At 43.2% G+C, this 21,856-nt stretch overlaps 1 protein-coding gene across 2 annotated transcripts in view; it reads left to right on the top strand.

Annotated features, from left to right (window-relative positions):
• TGFBR3 (transforming growth factor beta receptor 3) overlaps positions 1–21,856 on the top strand; it is a 208,929-nt gene that overhangs the window by 78,606 nt on the left and 108,467 nt on the right. For both annotated transcript variants that reach the window (XM_042952796.1, XM_042952795.1), the window contains one exon: positions 9,338–9,522. In XM_042952796.1, coding sequence (XP_042808730.1) covers positions 9,338–9,522 — 185 coding nt within the window. The remainder of the gene's footprint in view (positions 1–9,337; positions 9,523–21,856) is intronic.

The following is a 21,856-nucleotide window of genomic DNA, read 5'->3' as shown; positions in this document are numbered from 1 at the left end:
CCTCTCATAAAGTAAGAGAAAGAGAGATTATGGGAAACTTCCAAGACAGGGTCCCATAACTGGTAAGCAGCAGATCTGGATTTAAAATGTCAGCTCTCACATTTCCTGGTCCAGTTGGCTCTAATATGGGGACCCTTCTCTTGCTATGCCTAGTGGTGACTTCTGGAACATACTTCATCAGCTACCTGTTCTCTTCAGATTATAAAAAACACGAAACAATCCCACTGCCTCCCAGAACTGCATGAATCCCCTCTGATATTTGTTGGTTGTATAGTGGTATCTTGCTCAAATGGAAAAGTGTGTGCCCTTTATAACCAGGCACTTCCCAACACTTTGAGAATTTAAATTCTTTTTTTCTAATCTTTTATTTATTTTCAAGAGAGAGAGAGAGAGAGAGAGAGAGAGCGAGCAAGCAGGGGAGGGGCAGAGAGAGAGGGAGACAGAATCAGAAGCAGGCTCCAGGCCCTGAGCTGTCAGCACAGAGCCTGATGCAGGGCTTGAAGCCACGGGAGAACCGTGAGATCATGACTTGAGCTGAGGTCGGTCACTTAACCCACTGACACCCAGGTGCCCCCAGAATTTAAATTCTTAAAGGTACCCTGCCCTTTGTTTCCTTTTGGACTTGTAAAAACAAACTTGAACATGGGAAATTCTTCAACATGGTTGCACCATGATTTGAACACAACAGTATACAAATAAGCATTGGCTTTTGACCCAGTTGGCAGTTGACTTCTTGGAAGAGGGCTAGTTGGTCCAGTGGAAGGTCTGGATTTACATACTCACTTGGGGGATGAAATAAACTATGATAAGACATGCCTAAGGAGTTGTACTATAGAAAAATCTGGCTGTTTTTTCCTGAGAAACACAGATTACAGGTTTTAGGCCACTAGAAACTCTTCTGCTTGTCTTTTTTCTACTAAGGATAAATTTTAGCTTTAAGTCAAGTTTTATTGTTGAAAAGCCTAGGGGGGACTTTGGTAGAAGGGCCCCCCTTTGGATCTTAATGGTGGTACATTCCACAGCTCCATCCCCAAAGGGTTGTAGCTCAATGAGTTGTAATTTGAGATGGTATAAACACCAGCCTATGCTGTGTACACAGCAGGCACTCTTGAGCTCAGGCCTTCCAGGTGTTTTTTCCTGGAGCTTTGTTTTGCATCCTATCCTAGAATATGTCACATTCCCTTGCATGAAGCTCACTTAGAGCCCGTCTGTGCTATTGCTGAGAAATCATCTTGGGTGCCCTTTCCTACAGATTTTCGCATCCCATTGGGGGTTGATGGAATTTTCAGCTCAGGGGCAGAATAGATCCTCCAGTGCCCAGGCGCACAGTCTGTGGGAGTTTGTCCCTCTTCACAGCTGACAGCATTGCAGAATTCCCTGTGGGACAATAACAGAAACCCTTATTAGCCAATGGTGTTGTTGGAATAAAATCTCCCCACTGCAATGTCTTGGTCCCAGGCTATAATGTTACCCCTCCATTCCCTCTGCATCTTTACCACTTTTTATTGCAGCTGAACACACGCTCCTCATTAGTACCCTGGGTGATATGGGGAATCAGTGTGCTGGAAATTATGTGCAATAGGTACCAGATGTTTGTGTCAACTTGGTATGCGTTGGTATTTAAAATGCTTAAGGATCACATTTATTAAATGTGAAAATTACTTATTGCACCTCCCCCCAAACAATAACTCCCCCACCCCCAATATTTTACTCTCTGTTGCATGAGGTGTGATAATAATTTCTTTGGGGACAGATTAAATTTAAAGTGTGTGCAGCAAATGCATCTGTTCCCAGATGCTTCGTCTGCATTCTGTCAAGCCTTAGGGCTGGCCTGCAGCCAGCGTGGATGTGGGGGTTCTGTAACAGAGATTGGAATGCTGTGTTGTAGCTAAAGGACATAATGAAAGGGTGAGTCCATTTGCATTTTTTTCTTTAAGTGGAACTGGGAATTTAGACATTGATGTTATAGCCAGATCTTAGGAACATTTCCCATGTGTGCAGATAAGCAAACATGAGTGAAAAAGAGGAAGATGACATTTGGTAAAATGAGAAATAAGTTTGTGCTTTCTCATTGAGTTTATGAAATCTTTTAAATCAACTAAAAGTTTGCAAGTGCGAACTAAGCAGTCTGTTTTATCAAACATGAGCTAATGTGTAGGTTTGGCCAATAAGTCTGCTTGTTCATCAAGCACTGAGGTGAAGGACAGGAAAATGCAGGGTAGAAGCCAGCGGTGACTATCCGTGGGAAAAGCTTAGACCTGGAGGCTGAGAGACTGGGTTCGAATCCCACCCTGCCCTCTACTGGTGGTGTGTGACCTTTGGCAAGTTACTTAGCCTCTAGGGGTCCCCGTTTCCACCACTCTAAAATGGGAGTTTTAACAGTACCTTTACAGTGCTGCAATGAGGATTAGAAACAATATGTGCATAGTGTGTGGCCCAGAGAAGGTGCATGATAGCCGTATACATGAGGAATTAAACCCTGGCTTATCACAGGAGGTGGAGGCCTAGGGTGTCACCATATGCTCCACAGTGTTGCCCCAGGTGGCCCAGCTGCTGAACACAGGGCTCTGCTTTGTGAAGGAGGCCACTTGGTCTGGGCCACCTGGTGAGCTTCTCTCCACAGGGTTTACTTGAATCTGTGCTGTCTTCAGGTCAGTGAATGTTTTTAGTCAAGAGAAGTAGCATCTTGTGAGTGAATTGGGGCCATGGGTCTGTCCTGGTGGCTGAGGAGGGTGTATTGAGAAGGAAAAACACAGTCTGACTTCAGGGTAGGAAGGAGGACAAGTCAAACAAAACATAACACCCAGCAGGATTTGGGGGAGATCAGATTGCTTGTGTAGCCAGCAGAGAAGGATAAACTCAGCTCACGCTATCAGACCAAGGGAAAGTTAGACTTCTTTGAGAATTACCCGCGAAGAATCCTGGATGGGGCAGGTACTAGATGCCTGGAATAAAAAGAAATATCTAGATGGGGAGGCAACAGTGGGAAATGTCTCTGGAGGCGGACCTGTATGTACATTACTGTTAAGAAGCAGTCCGTCGAAGTATGCACCCAGCTTTGTGGCTTGCAATATGTGATAGTGGCAATTATATCTGTTCTGTACACATCAGAGAGTTTCTGTGAGGCCTCTGATAAAGAATCTGTACGATGTTCTTTTTTTTTTTTTAGTAAAATGCCTTCTGACTATAAACATTGGTGCAAGGTGAACAGGAATGTGCATTTATGATATTGTTGCCTTTAGCCAGCATTTCTTTCTGTATCATTTATGCCCTGCTTGACCCTTACGGTGGTAAAGTAGCTTTTGCTGTGCTGATTGGCATCATCACGGAGCACGCCACTCATTTGCCTCATGACTTGGGGGAAGAGATAGCTCAGGGAAGGAAGGGCTGTGGGTTTCCAGTGGTGGCCACAAGAGAAACTCCCAGCCTTCCGATGCTGTCAGTGAGAGCCTGTGTGAGCAGTTCCTCAGCTCACAGGTCACCACAGAAGTGAGCAGATGAGTCAGATAGGGTTTCAGAACATGTTTTCCTAGTTTCCAAGCCTTTGTGGCTATGAGGTGCTGCACTTGGGCCCCTTGGTGGCCACCTTGCTAGCTTAGGCTTGTGTAGTAGAGCCTGGGGGTGGGTCACACTCTTCCTAGGTGGGAGCTTCCCTCTGGATGTGGCTCTGGCCTTGTGTGAGCAGATGCAGTAGAAGCTGCTTTGAGGCCAGTTGGGAGAGACGGGAGGCCAGTTCCTAGAGGCTTGCTCTGGTTTCAGGAGAGGGGCAGGAAGGCCTGCACCTGACCAGAGGTGGCAGGAGGCTGGAGGCTTGCTGATGGCAGAGGGGAGCATTGTGCCACCTGGAGAACACAAAAACAAGTTTGTGTTTCCTGCCTGCTGTGACATTTGAGGGTGGGGAAGTCCCAGCCGGGACTTGATTCTTAGCAACCAAAAATGCCACCTCCTTTGTATCATGATTGATTCCACCACCCCTCCCCCCACTCCCTTATTATAAGATGGAAGTTTTATCTACTAGGTAAAGAGTGAAAGGAAGAATTCTAGGATAGAGTCTCCTATTTGTATGAAATCCTTTTTTTAAAATGTTTATTTATTTTTGAGACACACACACACACACACACACACACACACACACACACACACAGAGTACGAGCAGGGGAGGGACAGAGAGAGAGGGAGACAAAGAATCCAAAGCAGGCTCCAGGCTCTGAACTGTCAGCACAGAGCCTGGTGTGGGGCTCGAACTCACAAACCGCGAGATCATGACCTGAGCCGAAGTTGGGCGCTTAACCGACTGAGCCACCCAGACGCCTCTGTATGACATCCTTTGAGCATCTTGTGGTTCTTTCCCTTTCCTCTCCCACCGCCTTCCCTCATTAATATTTGAGTATGTACTGTATGCCAGACGTTATGCTGGGATAAAGGATACAGCAATAATCAGAATAATAGGGCTCCGTTCTTCTGTGATGTTTGCAGTCTTTGGGTATATGTAGACATTAAACAAATCATTGGACAAATGATTATATAAGTATAACCACATGAAGTGCAGTGAAGAGAAATGACGAGTACCATGTGAGTATTTAAAAATGTATTCTCTAAAGTAAGAGAAGTAAGAGAAGCTGTCTTGAAAGATCAGAAGAATGAGTAAGAATTTGCCACCCCATGGCAGGGCAGAGGAACAAGAATGGTGGGAAAGTCTTCCTGGAGGATACCTTGTATATGAAGTCTCTGGTGGGAAGAAGGTTAGCATTTTTGATGAAATAAAATAAAGGTAGATTAAGCTGCAAGTGTCAGAAAACTCAAAGTGATATTGGCTTGAAAAAAATTACATGTGTTCCATATAAAAAGAAGTAGTCCAAAGCTCATCCAGTAGCTCCATCTTCATCAAGGACCTAGGCAACTTCTGTCTTATTGCTTTGCCCCACTCAGCATGTTGTTTCCATTTTATGGCCCAAGATGGTTGCTCTGGCCCTACTCATCACATCTGTCTTCCTGCCCCCAGGAAGGAGGAAAGGGCTGAAGAACACAACTTGCCTTCGAAAGAAATCTCTTGGAAATTTCATGTGTCACCTTTGGTTATATCTTCTTAGCCAGAATTTTGTCACATGGCCATACCTAGCTGCAAACATTAGCTAGGACTTCCAGTACAATATTGAAAAGGAGTGGTGATAAGGGACATCCTTGCCTTATTCCTGATGTTAATGAGAAAGCTTCTAGTTTCTCTCCATTAAATATGATGTTAGGTATAGGTTTTTGGTGGTTTTTTTTTTTTTTCACATGCTCTTTATCCACTTGAGGAAGTTCCTATCTATTAGTTTGCTCCGAGTTTTTATCATGAGTGACTGTTAGATTTTGTCAAATGCTTTTTCTACATCTGTTGATAGGATAATAGGATTTTTCTTCTTCAGCCAGTTGGTAAGTTGGATTACATCAGTTGATTTTCAGACATTATGGATCTGGGTTGAATCCCACTTGGTTGTGGCATGCATTTCTTTTTTAGATTGTTGGATTTAGTTTGCTTATATTTTGTTGAGGATATTTGCATCTGTGTTCATGAGAGATATTGGTCTTTTCTTTTTTTTTAATTTTTTAAATGTTTATTTTTGAGAGACAGAGATACAGGACATGAGCGGGGGAGGGGCAGAGGGAGACAGACACAGAATCTGAAGTGGTCTCCACGCTCCGAGCTGTCAGCACAGAGCCTGACGTGGGGCTCGAACTCACAAGCCATGAGATCATGACCTGAGCCAAAGTTGGATGCCTAACCAACTGAGCCACCCAGGCACCCCTAGTCTTTTTCTTGTCTTGAGGTATCTTTGCCTGGTTTTGGTATTAGGGTAACACCTCACAGAATGACTTAGGAAGCATTCCCTCTGCTTCTACTGAAAGAGATTATAGAGAATTGGTGTAATTTCTTCATTAAACGTTTGGTAGAATTTTCCACTGAACCCATCTAGATCCAATATGTTTTTATGAAAAATTTCACCATACAGAGATGTGAGCCCCAGAGGTAGGTGTGAGTGTCACTCCTTGGGTGACCTTACAACAGTTACTTAAGTGCATTAAACGTATTCTCTTTTTCTTTAAAATAGGGATACTACCACTTTATTATGATGGTGTTCAAGGTTATACAAACCCAGAACTGCCCAGCCTATAGTGAGCACTTAACAAATAGGAGCAATTTATTATTATTTTTTTTTACTACCCCAGACTGACATTGTGTGTTGAATTGTTGAAGCCACCATTTCTTATATACTTTTGGAAGATAAGGGTACATAATTCCTAATTTCTTTTCTTTCTTGCTTTTTGGCTTTACAGATAGCTTAATCATACTTGTAGCTTTTTTTTTTTTTTAACTTCGAGGAAAAAAATTCATTAAGAGATCTCAAAAACCAACTACCACTCTGGTATATTTGATGGTCAGAGATGCTCTATATGGAGTGTGTTTAATCATTGACCCCAGTGGGTCTTTGAAGTGCATCTATCCAATCAGTTGATCATAGTGTGCCCTGTGCGTTGCTTTTTTCTTTGACCTTGGGCTGACTCCTATAACACATGGCTGGAACTATAGCCCGTTAAGTGGGATCTTCCCTGCCCTGACTCTGGCAAGATAAAAACCATAGATTCTAAGGTGAGGATTGCTTGTCCTTAGCAATCTTTAGGAAAGACTTTATCCTCGGATTTGTTGCCAGTGAGTTTTTTCTCTAGCCCTAGTGTGGTGATTTAAGGGAGATCCTGACAGGTGATGGTGGCATTGTAAGGAGGAGGGCACGTCAAGCAGATTGCAGATGTGTTTTGGGTGGAACCACAGGCCATTTGGAGCTTTGCACATACATACAAAAGTGGTGCTGAAGAGCTTTTTTTTTTTTTTTTTAAGTTTTTCTCTATAATCTCTACACCCATCATGGGGCTCAACCTCATGACCCCAAGATCAAGAGTCGGATGCTCTACTGACTGAGCCAGCTGGGTGCTCTGTTTTCAGTTTTTATTTAAATTCCAGTTAGTTAACGTGCAGTGTAATATTAGTTTCACGTATACAATATAGTGATTCAACACTTCCGTACAACACCTGGTGATGATCACAATAAGTGCATTCATTAATCCCCATCACCTATTTAACCCATCCCTCTACCCTGAAAAGCATTTTTATATGTGCTCAATTTATGATAATGGAAAAGTCATGGCAGGAGGCTGTGAAACCAGTTCCCCAGAGTTGAGTAGGAAGTAGTAGGAGACTCTGGAGCTTTGGGGTGTGAGATATACCAGACACCCCTCTGCAGTTGGTGAGGACAGGAGGGGAAACAGTAGGGGGAGCACCTGCTCATACTGTTTGCCCTACATGGGGACTTCAGGGACTCCTATGTCCAGTACCTGATGCCTTTGCCACTGTGACATCTTCCTTCACCACCGCTGTTTCTTGGAAAGCAGCTGGGCACAGTACAGCAGTACAGAGAACAGCAGTGATTATTTGAGAAGGTACATACTTCATTTCAGACCAGATAACTATTATCAACCTAGACAATTTCCATGAGTTCTGAAATAGACTTGGCACACTAGGCAGGGTGTCTGCTTATAGTATAGCAGTGGGGGTGCAGGATTGCCTGGTTCTGAACGACATTTGCATTTTAATTTTACACTGGGTCTGTAATCCTGGAGAGTACTTTTGCTATGTAATAAGTCAGGAAGAACTCGTTGGGAGTGAGTTTAGGTCTCTTATCAGGTTCCACTTGGAAGGCTGCAGTTTAGTGGATGCTATATGATCAAGTCTCAGTCTCCCCATGTATCCAATGGAGACAACACCAAGCTTGCAGAGATATATTATGGGTCCCTCTTTCTTAGATGTCTCTTTCTGTCAACCCAGCAAGTGTGCAATGAAGCCCAAGTAGTACCTCACATCACTCTTGCCCATGTTACCTCCTTACAGCCGAATCCAAGTCTCTAGAATGGTGCCTCAATCAACAGTCAGGGAGGAGGCAGTTGTTGTTGTTGTTGTTGTTGTTGTTGTTGTTGTTGTTTGTAAGCCCAGTGATTCCCTTCACAAATATTTTTTGAGCATCTTCTACATGCCAGATGCTGTGATCGGTGCTGGGGACACAAAGATGAGTAACCCACAGTCCGGGAGGTCATACTGTACTAGCAGGGACAGATGTGTATACACTGGTGGTTACAGTGTAGACAATGAAACCGCAGAGATGGGCAAAGAAATTATGAGAGGATGGAGGAAGAGTACCTCCCTCAGCTTGGAGTGTTTGTTGTGGGGACAGAGTTCGAGTGGAAGAGGAATTTGGGTAAAAGAAAAACGGAGTTAAGAAACATCATGGTATCTTTGGAGAACTTTCAGCCAATTGGGGTTGCTGGAGTAGGGAGGGGTGAGGCTGGAGAGAGAGGAAGGGACTGATCAAGAAAGGCCTTGTGTGCCTGGTGGAGGAGCTTGGGCTTTCTTCATAGGCCAGAAGTCCTTAAGGGACCGGACATGCCCACAGAGATGGGAGGGGCAGGCATTCATATTGGGAATAACCATCCCATTGAGCACCCTGGATAACGTGGGTGGTGCTTGCATGGAAGGTGGCTTGGAGAGCTGGAGACCAGAGTCACCTTTTAGGAAGATCTGCAGTTGTCTAGAGACAGAGGTGATAAGAATCACAGAAAGTAGAGCTGGGCAGGGATGGATGTTAGGATTTAAGTTTTGATGATTAGAGGAAGGGAGAATCAGGAGGCGGGAGCCAAGTATTTCCAGGATTCTAATTTTCCTATTTGAAGCTCTACTCATATGCTTTTCCCTCTCTTGGGAGGATTCTTCTGACCTCTGGCCCAAATTTTGCCATACAATGCTGGCCCCAATTAGCCCTGCTCATTATATCTTGCTTTGTATTGTTCTTAAGTTTGTTTTGCTCTAAGAAGGGGGAAGTGCTTAAAAAGTTGAGACTGTATCTTATACTTTTTTGGTGCAATTTTAGGTGTTTAATGTTATTTATGCATACTGTTATTGGGCTTTAGGCAATTTATTCCATTTACTTCTGGTTTTCTTCTACGAGAGGAAGGAATTGAACACAGATGTCAAACGGGAGGTTTCCTCCATCCAGAGGAATACATTCGTGACTTGTGTATCTAAAAGGGAATTTAAATAATCAAATACACATCAAAATCATCTGAAAGGAATTCAAGAGATGGGGGTTTTAGAATAGGTTAAGCTTTTTTGCCATTCAGTTCTGGAAAGAACTTACCTGGAAAGGTTCCTAAAGGTTGGCAGTGGCTTGATCATCCAGACTAATTAATTTAACTGTAGCACAGTTAATTGCTGTTTCTGAGGGGTTTGTGTTTATGATTCTTTCTGCAGATCCAGAGCCCGGGACCCAGTGTGAAGTGTCGCCTGTCAACGCCTCCCATCCTGTCCAGGCGTTAATGGAGAGCTTCACTGTCTTGTCGGGGTGTGCCAGCAGAGGCACGACGGGGCTGCCACAGGAGGTGCACGTCCTGAACCTCCGCGCTGCTGACCCAGGGCCTGACCAGCCTCAGAGAGAGGTAGGCGTAGGCACCAGCTTTCTACTCACTGCCCCTCTGAGTTTGTAAAGACACTTCTCTGTTTTTCCATTCCGGGTTTAGCAAGGATGCTGGTGTGTGAATATAAGTGGGGAGGAGGGGACACAGTGTACGCAGATTGCTCTCTAGACTGGGCAAGTCTAGGACATCATTCTGGAGAGATTTTTCAGCCTTGTAACTTTCCTGGCTACCCCTATTGGAAAGAATGTTCTTAAGAATTTCGTCTTTTAAACATGGCTGTCAAAAAATAAAATAAGGTGCCTTTTTTCTGTAATTGTAAGATGTCTTTCTCATCTCCTCCTGTGTCCCTGTGTTTCTTATTTCTTTCCTTTGTCTTATGAACCTGCTGCCCCTGCAGGATGAGTCGGTGGAAATTGGAGAACTCTCTGAAATAAAGATGGTGGTACTTTGTACCTGAATGAAGAGTGCTGGAGGATAGCTCCTTACGCTATCTAGGCAGCTTCTTGAAGATAGTGCTGGCCTAGGTGATGGTGACGAGCCAAGCTCGTAGTGACTCAGTATTTCATCCGTCCTCAGTGCTATTTGAAGCACTCATACACTTAGCCCACGAAGTCCTATTATTATCCTCCTTTTACAGGTGACAGGTGCAGAAGTAACTAACTCACACAAGGTCATCACTTTAAAAGAAAAATGGCCTCCTCTTTTCCTGTGGCTCAGAAATGACCTAGTTTATGGGTAATGGTCGTCACACTGGAATATAACACACAGTTGCCATTCTTTCTTTTTTTAAGCTTCTGTGTGTCGGAAATGTTATCAATCAGGTATTATCCCTCCATGGAGAGAGAAATCGTAGTAAATCCTGATCACAGCGAAGTGTAGGGAAACTAATGCAGAATGGAATTTGTCTTTGCATTTTCTCCTGGTCAAGGAAATTCATTTCCAGAATTATTTGTTTATGTGCCTCAACCACTCTGCCTTTTGTGGGGAGTAGGAATAGGAGAGGTGAGGTGTCCAGAAGGAAGAGCAAACTGATCTTCATCTCATGAAAGTGTGCAGAGTTGGCTCATTTCAAAGACAAATCATCTAACCTTTTCAGCTACCCTGGAAATTATTGTTAATACACTTGGTTGCTTGCCATTGTTGCTGCAACACATATTTCAGGTCAGATTTCTTTATCCTAGCAATGTGTCTTTAATTCTTAACTTATGGGGGAGATTGTGGTGGGAGGGAAAGGAGGAGGAGGAAATGCAGTTCCTGTGAAGCGTTGCTGACTCCAGCAATTCCTTAGCAGCAATAATTACTCATTTTATATGTGCTCTCTCAGAGGAACTAAGAAAGAAAAGAAAGTTTGAGCTATTACAGAAGCAGCAACAGCAGAAATTCTGGATGTTAAATTGTGCAGTACTGTTGTTGACTCTGAAAATAGATTCCAATAAGACGATTGAAGTAAAAGAAAAACACCTCCAGGAATGATAGCAGATTTCTCCACACTTGCATTTACTACGTTAGATTAAAATGTTCATGGCAGTAAATTACTAAATCAGCTCTTTCCCCCGGCTTGTTATTGGTGCAGGATCAACTCTAAGATCTATTATAAATCCACCCTTCTCTGACATACATATTCTGAGGGTACATAAAACTAGCTGGCATCCAGGGACGTAGTGTGTTCAGTGAGGGAGTAAAGAAATGGGGCCAAAAGGGGATAGTCTCAAAAATTTGTTTAAAAACCTAAACATTACTCTCCTTTCTTCAGTATTCATATAGTACATGTATATGTATGACTTGGGGTTAGTGATTTGAAGATATTTTTGAGATGAGGCAACTGAAGGAAATTGCATCCTTTCTTTCTTTCTTTGGGGACTTTTTAGGAATTAGATGGTTGCAATTCATTCCTTTTTGAAAACAAGATTTTGGGATATGTGATCTTTGGAAATTCTATCTGGCACTGAGTTGCTCTCAGACGTTGGAGTATTTTATGTACAGATGTGAGTGTAGAGCACAACATCAGAGTGGTTGGGCCACGAGAGAACGAAAGAATGATGGCAAAATGGGGGTGGAGAGATAGAAAATATTAAATCTCTCATCTTCTCCATGTATGACTGTGCAGCCACGCAGTTTTTAAAATCATTCGAACTACATGTCCCAGCAATTCCACTTCTCTGAGTATTTACCCAAAAGACATGATAACGTGTGCCCACACAAAAACTTGTCCACAAATGTTGATGGCAGTGTCATTCATATGAAAGAGTGGAAACAACCTGCATGTCCATCTACTGGTGAATGGATAAATAAAATGTGGTCTATCCCCCCGATGAAGTGTTACTCACTCATAAAAAGGAATGAAGTGCTGCTGTGTGCTGCCGTGTGGATGAACCTTGAAGACATGATGCTAAGTGAAAGAAGACAAGACAGACACATATTCCGTGAATCCATTTATATGAAATGTCCATAATAGATTTATAGAAATGGAAAGTAAATTAGTGGTTGCTGTGAGCTGAAGGGCAAAAGAGAGAAATGGGGGTTGATGGCTAATGAGTACCGGGTTTCTTTTGGAGGGACAGAAATGTTCCAAAATTCAGTGGTGGTGATGGTTCCCCGACTGCATATGAATATACTAAACACCACTGATAAATGTGAATATACTAAAAATGGTTGGGTTGCATGGGTGAATTGTGTGGTATGTGAATCTTAGGACATTCAACCTGCTAATGTTGTAATTAGCCTGTAAATTGTACCTTAACTGTATTCACTTTTTTTAAACCAAGATTGCTTACTACCCCAACCTGAGGTCACCTAATTCTCTTCTCACTGGATAACTTGGTTTTTATAGATATCATGTGGTCTGTGCTAAAAATCACGGCTGATCCGTTTTTGGAGTAAGAGAGGAAGGACCAGAGGTAGCCTTTATGCACGTCTCTACTGAACAGTGAAGGCAAATACTCGTCAAAGTGAAATGATGCCCTTATGTATAAATTAGCAAAAAGAGTGCCATGCTAGCTCCAAGGTATAACTGACCTTGACTCTGATGACCAAGGTAGTTGTTTTTCACCATTTCCCCCTTAAGTTACTAAATCAGCTCTTTCCCGTAGCTTGTTATTGGTGCAGGATCAATACTAAGATCTATTATAAATCCACCCTTCTCTGACATTTTGCTAAATTCCTACCTCCTAGGCATCTTAAGGTTCTTCAGCTGAAGAGAGGCTGCTGCTATTCCTGTGTGAAGGAGGTGACAGTGCCCTACACCTGGAAGTAATAACTGCAGCAGGTTGACAAGATTTGGGGAAATAGTTACACTTAAGTCAGAGAAACAGTTTTAGAGGCCAGCAGAGAATTTGTGTCAGAAACTCGCTTGTGACAATAATGTATACAAAGCCTTCTGTAACAAAGCACTGCTTTGCCACTGGCCTCCCTGCTGGGTTCTCCTCAGGACAGTGCAGAGACCTATAATTGTATTTTTCATCTGAGACCACACCTCTCATTTGTAATCATTGGTTTTGGAAACAACAGGCCTGGAAGTGAACAGGAAACTTGAAAAAGACTCTCTGGCGACAGAGAAGGGCAGAAGACAGTAAACAGCCCAGAGAGATCAGTTTTGTCTTTAGGAATAAGCAGACACCGGTGTCATCATTTTCATCCTGTGAAAACCAGCTCTCGCTCTTTGACTTCTAAAACGTACCCGTCCCCCTGTCAGAGTTTGGGCCCTTGGGGTGTTTCCTGATTCCTGAGAAGGGTTATAGCACCACCAGAGGCTTGCTTACAGTAACGTACTTTCATTAGTTGCTGGAATGGCAACAATTTTGTTTCCTATCTAATTTTTATCGTGACTTGCTTTTATGTGGCCATGTGTCTTTTCTATTTCCGACTTACCTAATTGCCTGTTTACTATGAAAAGCTGCTGAGACCAAGCCCCTAGTTAGCATTACCTACATATATAAAAGACATGGTGTTTAAATTTATATATTTGTCTTGACATTAAAGCAGTAACTCTTAATGTCTATTCCAATAACTGGTTGTATGGAGGAAAGATCTGGAAGGCTCATTGTCATGGGAAAGGGACCGGGTTTAATAACTTTATCCCTCAGAAAGTTCAGAACCGTTCATACTTTCATGTATTTGCTTATTCTCTGCCTCATTCCAAAGAAAGGATTTGGGATAGGCTTACAGTAGACATCTCAACAGTGTAAGCAGAAATGCAGGATGAGGACAAAGCAAAAAGAAAAGCATAGTTGTTGGCTCTATGGGTTAGTGTGTTTGGTATGGTTGAGTATGAAATTTGGATCCACACGTCTTGGCAGGCGGGGCCAAATGGGATGTGTGGTTAATCACACATGTGGCTCCAAATCACTTTTACTTTGTACCTTCTCAAGGACTGTGGCATAAAGTTGTTCCTTCCCTGCTTTAAAAAAAAAAAAAAAAATTTAATGTTTATTTAGTTTTGAGAGAGAGAGAGAGACGGAGTGTGAGCAGGGGAGGGGCAGAGAGAGGGGGAGACACAGAATCCGTATCAGGCTCCAGGCTCTAAGGTGTCAGCACAGAGCCCGACAGGGGGCTGGAACTCAAGAACCGTGAGATCATGACATGAGCCTAAGTCAGATGCTTAACCGACTGAGCCACTCAGGTGCCCCCCCTGCTTCCTTTTGAGGGCAGGAAAGACCACAGTTGGGAGAAAGAGAAGCAAGTAAGCACATCTCTCTGAAATGCTAACTGTTCTGCTTGCTTCTTAACAGTTCCCATGCCCACTGAGTTACAGTAACAGCGACGACCATGGCGATGGTGGTGGTGAAGTGCCTGCTGGGGGCTGGCCACCTCCCTGGCACTTGTATTTTTTCTGCCTGTCCTCATTGTCACCAGAGAAAGGAGCAAGGCTTAAGGAGGCATTGGACGCTGGGTCGGTTGGACTCTTCTAGCAGAGAGAGAGGTGCAGAGAGAGAGGGAGACAACAGAATCTGAAGCCGGCTCCAGGCTCCAAGCTGTAGGCACAGAGCCCGACATGGGGCTCGAACCCATGAACTGTGGGATCATGACCTGAGCCGAAGTTGGACACTTAACTGACTGAGCCAGCCAGGTGCCCCATCTTCCCCCTCAGTTATTAAAATACAGACAGAGCAGCCCAGGGGTGAGTGGAATGGGCTGTGTCTTACCTTTATTCATCACCACCCAAAGAATGGATACAAAATTACAAGACTGGCTTTTTGGAGACTACCTATGTTGGAGCAAAAATATCAGATGAACACGAAAACAGTAGCATACTAGCTACATTCCTTCTCTGCCTGGGACATTTTTTCCTCTGCAGTTATTCATGAGTGATTTGCCAGTGCTGGTCTTGTGTATGTGCAGAAAAAATCCAAATAAACTCAAGGCTGTTAATGTTTCAGAGATCTTACATGTAGTATATGCTTAGCAAGTGTCAGAGTAAACCGCTCACACACAGACATTGTATATTGGTGAAATTTAGTTACTAAACAAATACCTTCCATGTATAAATGCTGCCTGGTGTTTGTTTAAATGGAGATTGTTTTGGAAATCACTCCAGCATTTTAGGTGAGATTACCTCTGAACTGACCATTTTGTGCAGATCTACAGCAGATATATCAGAAAGTTAAACTGACAACAAGGGTCACATTTCTCTATTCATTTGAGTGCTGCTGTGGAACTTACTAATTTGAAAGACAACTGAATCTGACTCCCATGCAGGATTGGAGGCTCTAAATAAACAGGCCAGTCACATCATTTGAAGGGAGCTGCCCCTTCACCTGAAGATACTCAATACAGTTTTTTTAAGTTTTTACTTCTTTATTTTTGAGAGAGAGAGGGAGAAAGAACAGGTGGGGGAGGGGCAAAGAGAGGTAGGACAGAGGATCCCAAGCAGGCTCCAGGCTCCAGGCTCCATGCTGACAGCAGGGAGCTTGATGCAGGGCTCTAACCCACGAACCGAACTGCGACATGACCTGAGCCAAAGTCAGATGCTTAGCTGACTGAGCCACCCTGGTGCCTGAGGTACTCAATACATCCTGCTGGGCACTATGAAGGTGCTAGGCTAGGAGCAGGGTTGGGGACAGCAAGGCAACTAGACCTGGCTGCTGGCTCAGCAGAGGACAATGCAGGCCAGTTTAGAACGGGCCACACTAGTGAAGGATGGTTTCTAACATGTTGGGGCAAGATGTTGAATCAGAAATTATAGCCAACTCTGAAATAAGAACTCTTCAGAAACCCCATTTTGGAAGTGTAGAAAAAAGTAAAAGCAGAAATCAGAGCGATAATAGTAAACATCAGGGGTTAGCAAACAAATCGGGACACAAACTAAGCGAAAAAGTTACAACATTCCTACCAAGATGCTGGCTGGCCACATTGCTTAAACCCTGTCATTTATCATAGTAATGTCCAGATGCTGTAAAATTGCCCTCCGAAAGCACTCCTTCTTGCCCCACCAGAGGGACTGAGCCTGGTTGGTCTCTGCCATTTTAGCATGAGGTAATGCCGGGTTAAGTTCTTTGCTGCTTGAGAGGTGACAGATTAAAAAAACCTTTCATGATTGCCTCTTCCCCAGTCTGGAGAAGAGACTGCCTGGACCCCCTCTAAAATTTTTGCAGCAGCATTTTCCAACCAGTGTGGTGTTTGTCTTTATGGAGGTTGGGATTACAGCCCTGATCCATACCGTTGTTGCCATGGTAATTCCTCTTGACTTTTAAAAAATTCTAATTTCCTAAAAATGTTGTCAGAAAATGTTTTTACAGGAGCCCCCTCTGCATTTGAAAATGGGATTTTTTTGCTTTTAGGACTTTTTGGAGAGTATTTTAACAAGCAGTAGACCAAAGTACGAGGCAAGTCTACAAATCTGAGACCCAGATGTGCTGATTGGGCAAATGCCCAGCTTGTGTGTGCAGTGTCCAAATCTCTAACTTGTACTTTCTTGTTTTCATTGCTTATCTGCTATCTTGACATTTTGTTTGAGAGTAAAAAGAAATTTACTGCTAATATCTCTGATTTAACTACTCAAATTCTGCAGAAATGTTTCTTAAATCCCTTTCAATCGTTCCCCCAGTGTGTTTTCTGAGTGTTTCTGTGAAAATGAGCACAGAAATTATTTAATTATTTTACTTTATTTATTTTATTTTTACTTTTAATTGCTTTAATTATTTTACTTTTCTTTCTTCCACATTGAAGATACCAGGTGTGAATGTGGCGCTGCTGATCATCTCTCCACGCTATTGTGTTTCTCTTATCCTTGTCTCTCCCACTTCTTGAATGAGTGAACATCTGTGTGTCCTGCTTTTGCCTTCTTTCCTCTGCAGCCTGACTTCTGTTCTCCTGAGCTGATCTCTGATGATGCCCTTCAGACCGACTCATGGGATGCTGGGATTGGAGGGGTGCCCTGGAGACAGTCTAGACTTAACTACCGTACAGAGGAGACTGGGGCCAGGGAGTAAAGAGACGACTTGTTCACTGTCAGACAAGAAGTTGGTGCCAGTGCCGGACTGGAACGCAGACGCCCTGATTTCTGTGGCAGAGCACTTTCTACCCCAGCACCTTTCCCCACTGTTACTCCTCCTCGACTCCTTTTTCTGCACCCCCTTTTCTGACATCTCTCTCTGGGCTCCAGGATGTTACCTTAGCCTGGTTCTCCTCCTTCCCTACCATCTGTTTTTCTGTTTCTTTCCCAACTCTTTGTTCCTTCTCAGGGGTTCTTGACTGGAGTATGGTCTTTGGCCTTTTTTTTTTTTTTTTACACCCTGTCTGTTGTCCCTGGGTCACTCATCTATTCTCTGGATTCTCTGGATTCACACCTCCATGCGAAAGACTCCCAACACTCCCTCCAGGCTTCTCCAGTGGAGCTCCAGTCAGGTCTCTAAAGAACCCTGCCTCCCTGGTCTTACCTCAAGCTCCCAGTCACTTCCCAGGCGTGTGCCTCTTGGTGAGTTACTTCATTCTCTAAGCCCCATTTGCTCATCTGTAAAATGCAGATGATAGTAGCAATTCCTTAGAGAGTTTACTGAGGCTTAGAGATGGCTGTATGGCACTTAGGGCTGCCGTGTGTGCCTGGCATACAGTCAACAATCAAATGCTAGCTCTTTTTATCATCTCTGAAATGGAATGTGAGCCGGACTTCTTCCCCCAGTGCGGTTTATCAGTCCGACTTCCCTGTCCCATCAGTGTCACTGCTGCCATCTGGCCATAGGTCCTTTGAACCATCTTGGATTTACCCATTCCTTTCAGACCCTGTATCGGTCAGCCACCAGGTTTTATTGACATTTTCTCTGAAGTATCTCTTGAATTTCTGTGTTCTTCTCCACTTACCCTGCAGCTTTTTTTTTTTTTTTTTTAATTTGAGAGAGACAGAGAGAGAAAGAAAATCTTAAGCAGGCTCCATGCTCGGCATGGAACCCAGTTCAGGGCTTGATTCCAGGACCTTGGGATCATGACCTGGGCTGAAATCAAGAGTCGGAAGCTCAACTCACTGAGCCCACCCAGGCACCCCTTACCCTGCAGCTTTTTAAACCAGTTTCCTGGGACTGATTGTTTCAGTCTAGCTTGTGAACCATTTCTTAAAACCAGTTTTCTCTACATAACATCTCATAATTCATTCGTTTACAGACGCATTCAGTGAGAACCTACTGCCTGCTCGGTAGACATTCTGCTACATCCTTTTTTAAAAATGTTTCATTTATTTTTGAGAGAGAGGGAGACAGAGGATCTGAGGTGGGCTTTATGCTGACAGCAGCAAGCCTATGTGGGGCTCGAACTTACAAACCATGAGACCATGACCTGAAGTCAGACACTCAACTGACTGAGCCACCCAGGGGCCCCAATTCTGTTACATTCTTACTCATGTTTATGTCTTCAGAATTTACTGAGGACTGAGAGCAAATAAATTTTAATGCAATGTGACAAATAATATGACCATTATTTGTTCTAAAATTAACAAAATTTTTCAGGAGCCCAACAGAGGCAGTGGTAATTCTATCTGCAGGTGTGGGAACGATTCCCAGAAGAGAGCATTTAATAAAGGGTTTGAAAGTCAAGTAGAAGTTTCTGGGCAGAAGGGAAGAGAGGCCTCAGTATACACAGAGGAGAAAGCAGAAACCACATGTAGAGGAAAAATTCCTCCATGTACATGTGTGTGGCTGGGGTACAGTTCAAGGAGTGCAAAACTGGCCTTTGGGCCAAATTCTGCCTGCTGCCTATTTTATATGTACATAATTTACATACCATAAAGTTTATTTTTCAGCTCTCCAAAAAAAAACGTTGTACCCATTAGCAATCACTCTCCATTGCCTGTGGTCCTACCCCCTGCCCTAGACAACCACCTTGAAGTAGAAATAAAGTCTACTTTATTTCTTTATTTTGGGTATTTTATATAGGTGGAATGGTATAGTGCATGTGATTTTTATGACTGGCTTCTTTCACTTAACATAATGCATTTGAGATTCATCCATGTTGTAGCATGTATTAGTTATTTTAATTCCTTTTTATTTCCGAACAGTACTCCATTGTATGGCTGTACCGTTTTGCTTATCCATTCACCAGTGTGATACCTATTTTTGTAAATAAAGTTTTTTTTGTTTTTGGGGTTTTGGTGGGTTTTTTTGTAAATAAAATAAAGTGTATTGGAATATAGCTGTGCCCATTCATTTATCTATCATCTGTGGCTGCTTTCTTACTACAATGGCAGAGTTGAGTAGTGTGACAAAGCCTGAAAGATTGATGATCTGGCCATTTGCAGAGAAAGCTTGCCAACCACTGGAATAGAGGATGGGGACGGGGTGGGTAGGGTGGGCTGGGGCTCGAAAGTGGAAGATGAGAGTGGAAAGGCTGCATGAGTGAGGGTTTGGACTAACCCTGTGGATCCGTGTTTCTCCACGTGTGTGTGGTATGTGAACCCTTTTCTTCCAAATCCCTTAGAGATGCTTCAGTGCAGATTCCTGAGCCTCATCCCTGACCTTCCAGGTGAATCCATTGCCCCACACCTTCTTCCTAATTCCACCTGAACTTCCCTCTTAACTCACTCAATCTGTGCCATGTTAGAAGCCCATTTCTAAGTCTTAACTCTATAGCAACTCTTCCTTGGTCCTTTATCCCTCTCCCTCTCCCTCTGTTTTAAAATTGCTCATTCCCAACCCCAGCACAGTCTGTACCTCCTCAGAGTATGGGATTGTGTATTTTCTTGTAGTATTTGCTGCTGAATCATGTGTTAATCTTGCACACCCAGCTGGTGAGTGGAGTACTTAGGGGCAGGAACCAAATCTTGGACCTCTTTTGCTTTGTGCATATTAGGTTCTTGAATGATGCCAAGGTGTTATTTAAAAGTATCACTGTAAGTCTTCTGAAACTACTCCCCTTTTCCACAGTGTACTTTTATTTGATTTGCATTGTATTTGTGGACTTGGTGTTTTTGTTCTCAGGCCTCTCTTAACCACTCTAGCTAAGCAGGTATCCTCCATTTTGTATTATGGCTTTGATTTATTTTCCCTAATTAAATCTCATGCTATTGCAGTTTAAAGTATCCAGAGCCCTGGGTCAGTCTTTCCCCAGTCCATTTCTGAATTTTGTTACATTTTTTCTCTACTCTTACAGATTGTAGTCATCTGCTAGTAAACTAGTTAGTCCTTTCCCTCAGCTGGGTAAAAAGCTGTACGTGGTTTTCAACTCCATGCAGCTCCCTTGGGTAACTCATATGACCTGAGCCAGATTTGAAGTAAGGCCATTAACAATGATCTGTCCTGGGGCCACCTGGGTGGCTCAGTTGGTTAAGCGACTGACTTCAGCTCAGGTCATGATCTCACTGCTTGTGGGTTTGAGCCCCAAGCCTCTCTCTCGGCCCCTACCCTACTAATGCTCTGTCTCTCTCTCTCTCTCAAAAATAAACAAAATTAAAAAAAAAAAAAAAGGAAAGAATGATCTGTCCTCATGATGTAGGGGATGATTCCCAGCCAATTCTTAATATGGCTGGAATTAATTAGCCTTGATTCCGCCAATTGAGAGAGGGCATTTTACTCTACCCTGTATTGTTAAATATCTAATAACTTGATTTTTTTTTATTTTGTTTTTTTGCTCAGTGAGCACTTAAAATATCCCTGCCTGTATAGTAATTTGTTCCCTGCTTAATGTGGCTTTTTCCTTTGTTTACTCTGGACTCAAGTCTTTGTAGCTTGTTTTCTAAGTCAGCTCAAAAGTTGCTGGTCATTGGATTTGGCAGCGTTTTCAAGCTTTACCCACCAGAACCCTACAGGAAGTGGTGTGTCGGCCAGAAGAGTCTGTTTATTTAAAGCATGGTGTCCAGCAGAAGCAATCCATTTATGAGGGTCTGTTCTTAAAGATGCAGGAATCTGAATCTGTGTTTGGAAGACCTGTTGCTTTGACTTCTATTGCAAATGTGTGCTCTGTCTTTTCCTTTCCAGACTGCCAGGGCACCTCAGCTAGACTGGTGGTTAATTGAAATAGTCCTTTCTGAGCTTCTTGTCCTTGTCTGAAATGCTAAAGTATCAATGTCCAGATACTAGATAGCTCTTTTAATCTCTTAAGAATAGGGTTGAAAAAGATATTTTTTTATGAATTACCTTTTATAAGTTTATTGGTCACTATTTGTTTAATGTTTATTTTTGAGACAGAGAGAGAGAGAGAGAGAGAGAGAGAGAGACAGTGTGAGTGGGGGAGGGGCAGAGAGAGGGAGACACAGAATCTGAAGCAGGCTCCAGACTCTGAGCTGTCAGCACAAAGCCCAGTGTGGGGCTCCAACCCATGAGCTGTGAGATCATGGCCTGAGCCGAATTAGATGCCTAACCAACTGAGCCACCCAGGTGCCCTACCATTTAAAAATATTCTGATAGGGTTTTGCTCTGCATGCCCTCTTGATTTAGAATGCTAAAACTAAGTTGAAATGGCTATACTTTGACTCCTGGGTATGGTTCCTTGCCCACAGTCATCTGGTATTGTCTGGGTTCTAGTCCAAGACTCTCCTGCAATAGTGCTTTATATTAATGGCATTTTTTACCCAAACTCCACAGAGTCGCTTGGCTGAAACTAGAATTTTTATACCCTTTGGGAGAAGACAGGCAAATGGCAGATATGATTTGGCTTCTATTGAAGATAGAAAGACTAGCTGGGTTTAACTATGAGCCAAGGAGAGTCACCCACAGGATCCAGGATCACTGCAGTAGCCTAATTCTTGCCTGGAGCCCAAATACCACATTGCACCCATTAAAGTTTAAATTCTCTTTGTTGGTAACATGTGTACACTTAATCTGATTCTTTCTGAGCTTGCTACGGCAAATTGGTGATGTGGATGTAGTTTGTATGTGCCTAGCACTGGGCTTGCCACAGGGTAGGTACTCAGTACCTGTACACTGATTTAGATGGA

This window comes from Panthera leo, chromosome C1, assembly GCF_018350215.1.
Source record: "Panthera leo isolate Ple1 chromosome C1, P.leo_Ple1_pat1.1, whole genome shotgun sequence".
NCBI classification, from domain to species: Eukaryota; Metazoa; Chordata; class Mammalia; order Carnivora; family Felidae; genus Panthera; species Panthera leo.
Note: the sequence above shows the minus strand (reverse complement) of the source record. Positions and strands in the feature narration are given on the sequence as shown.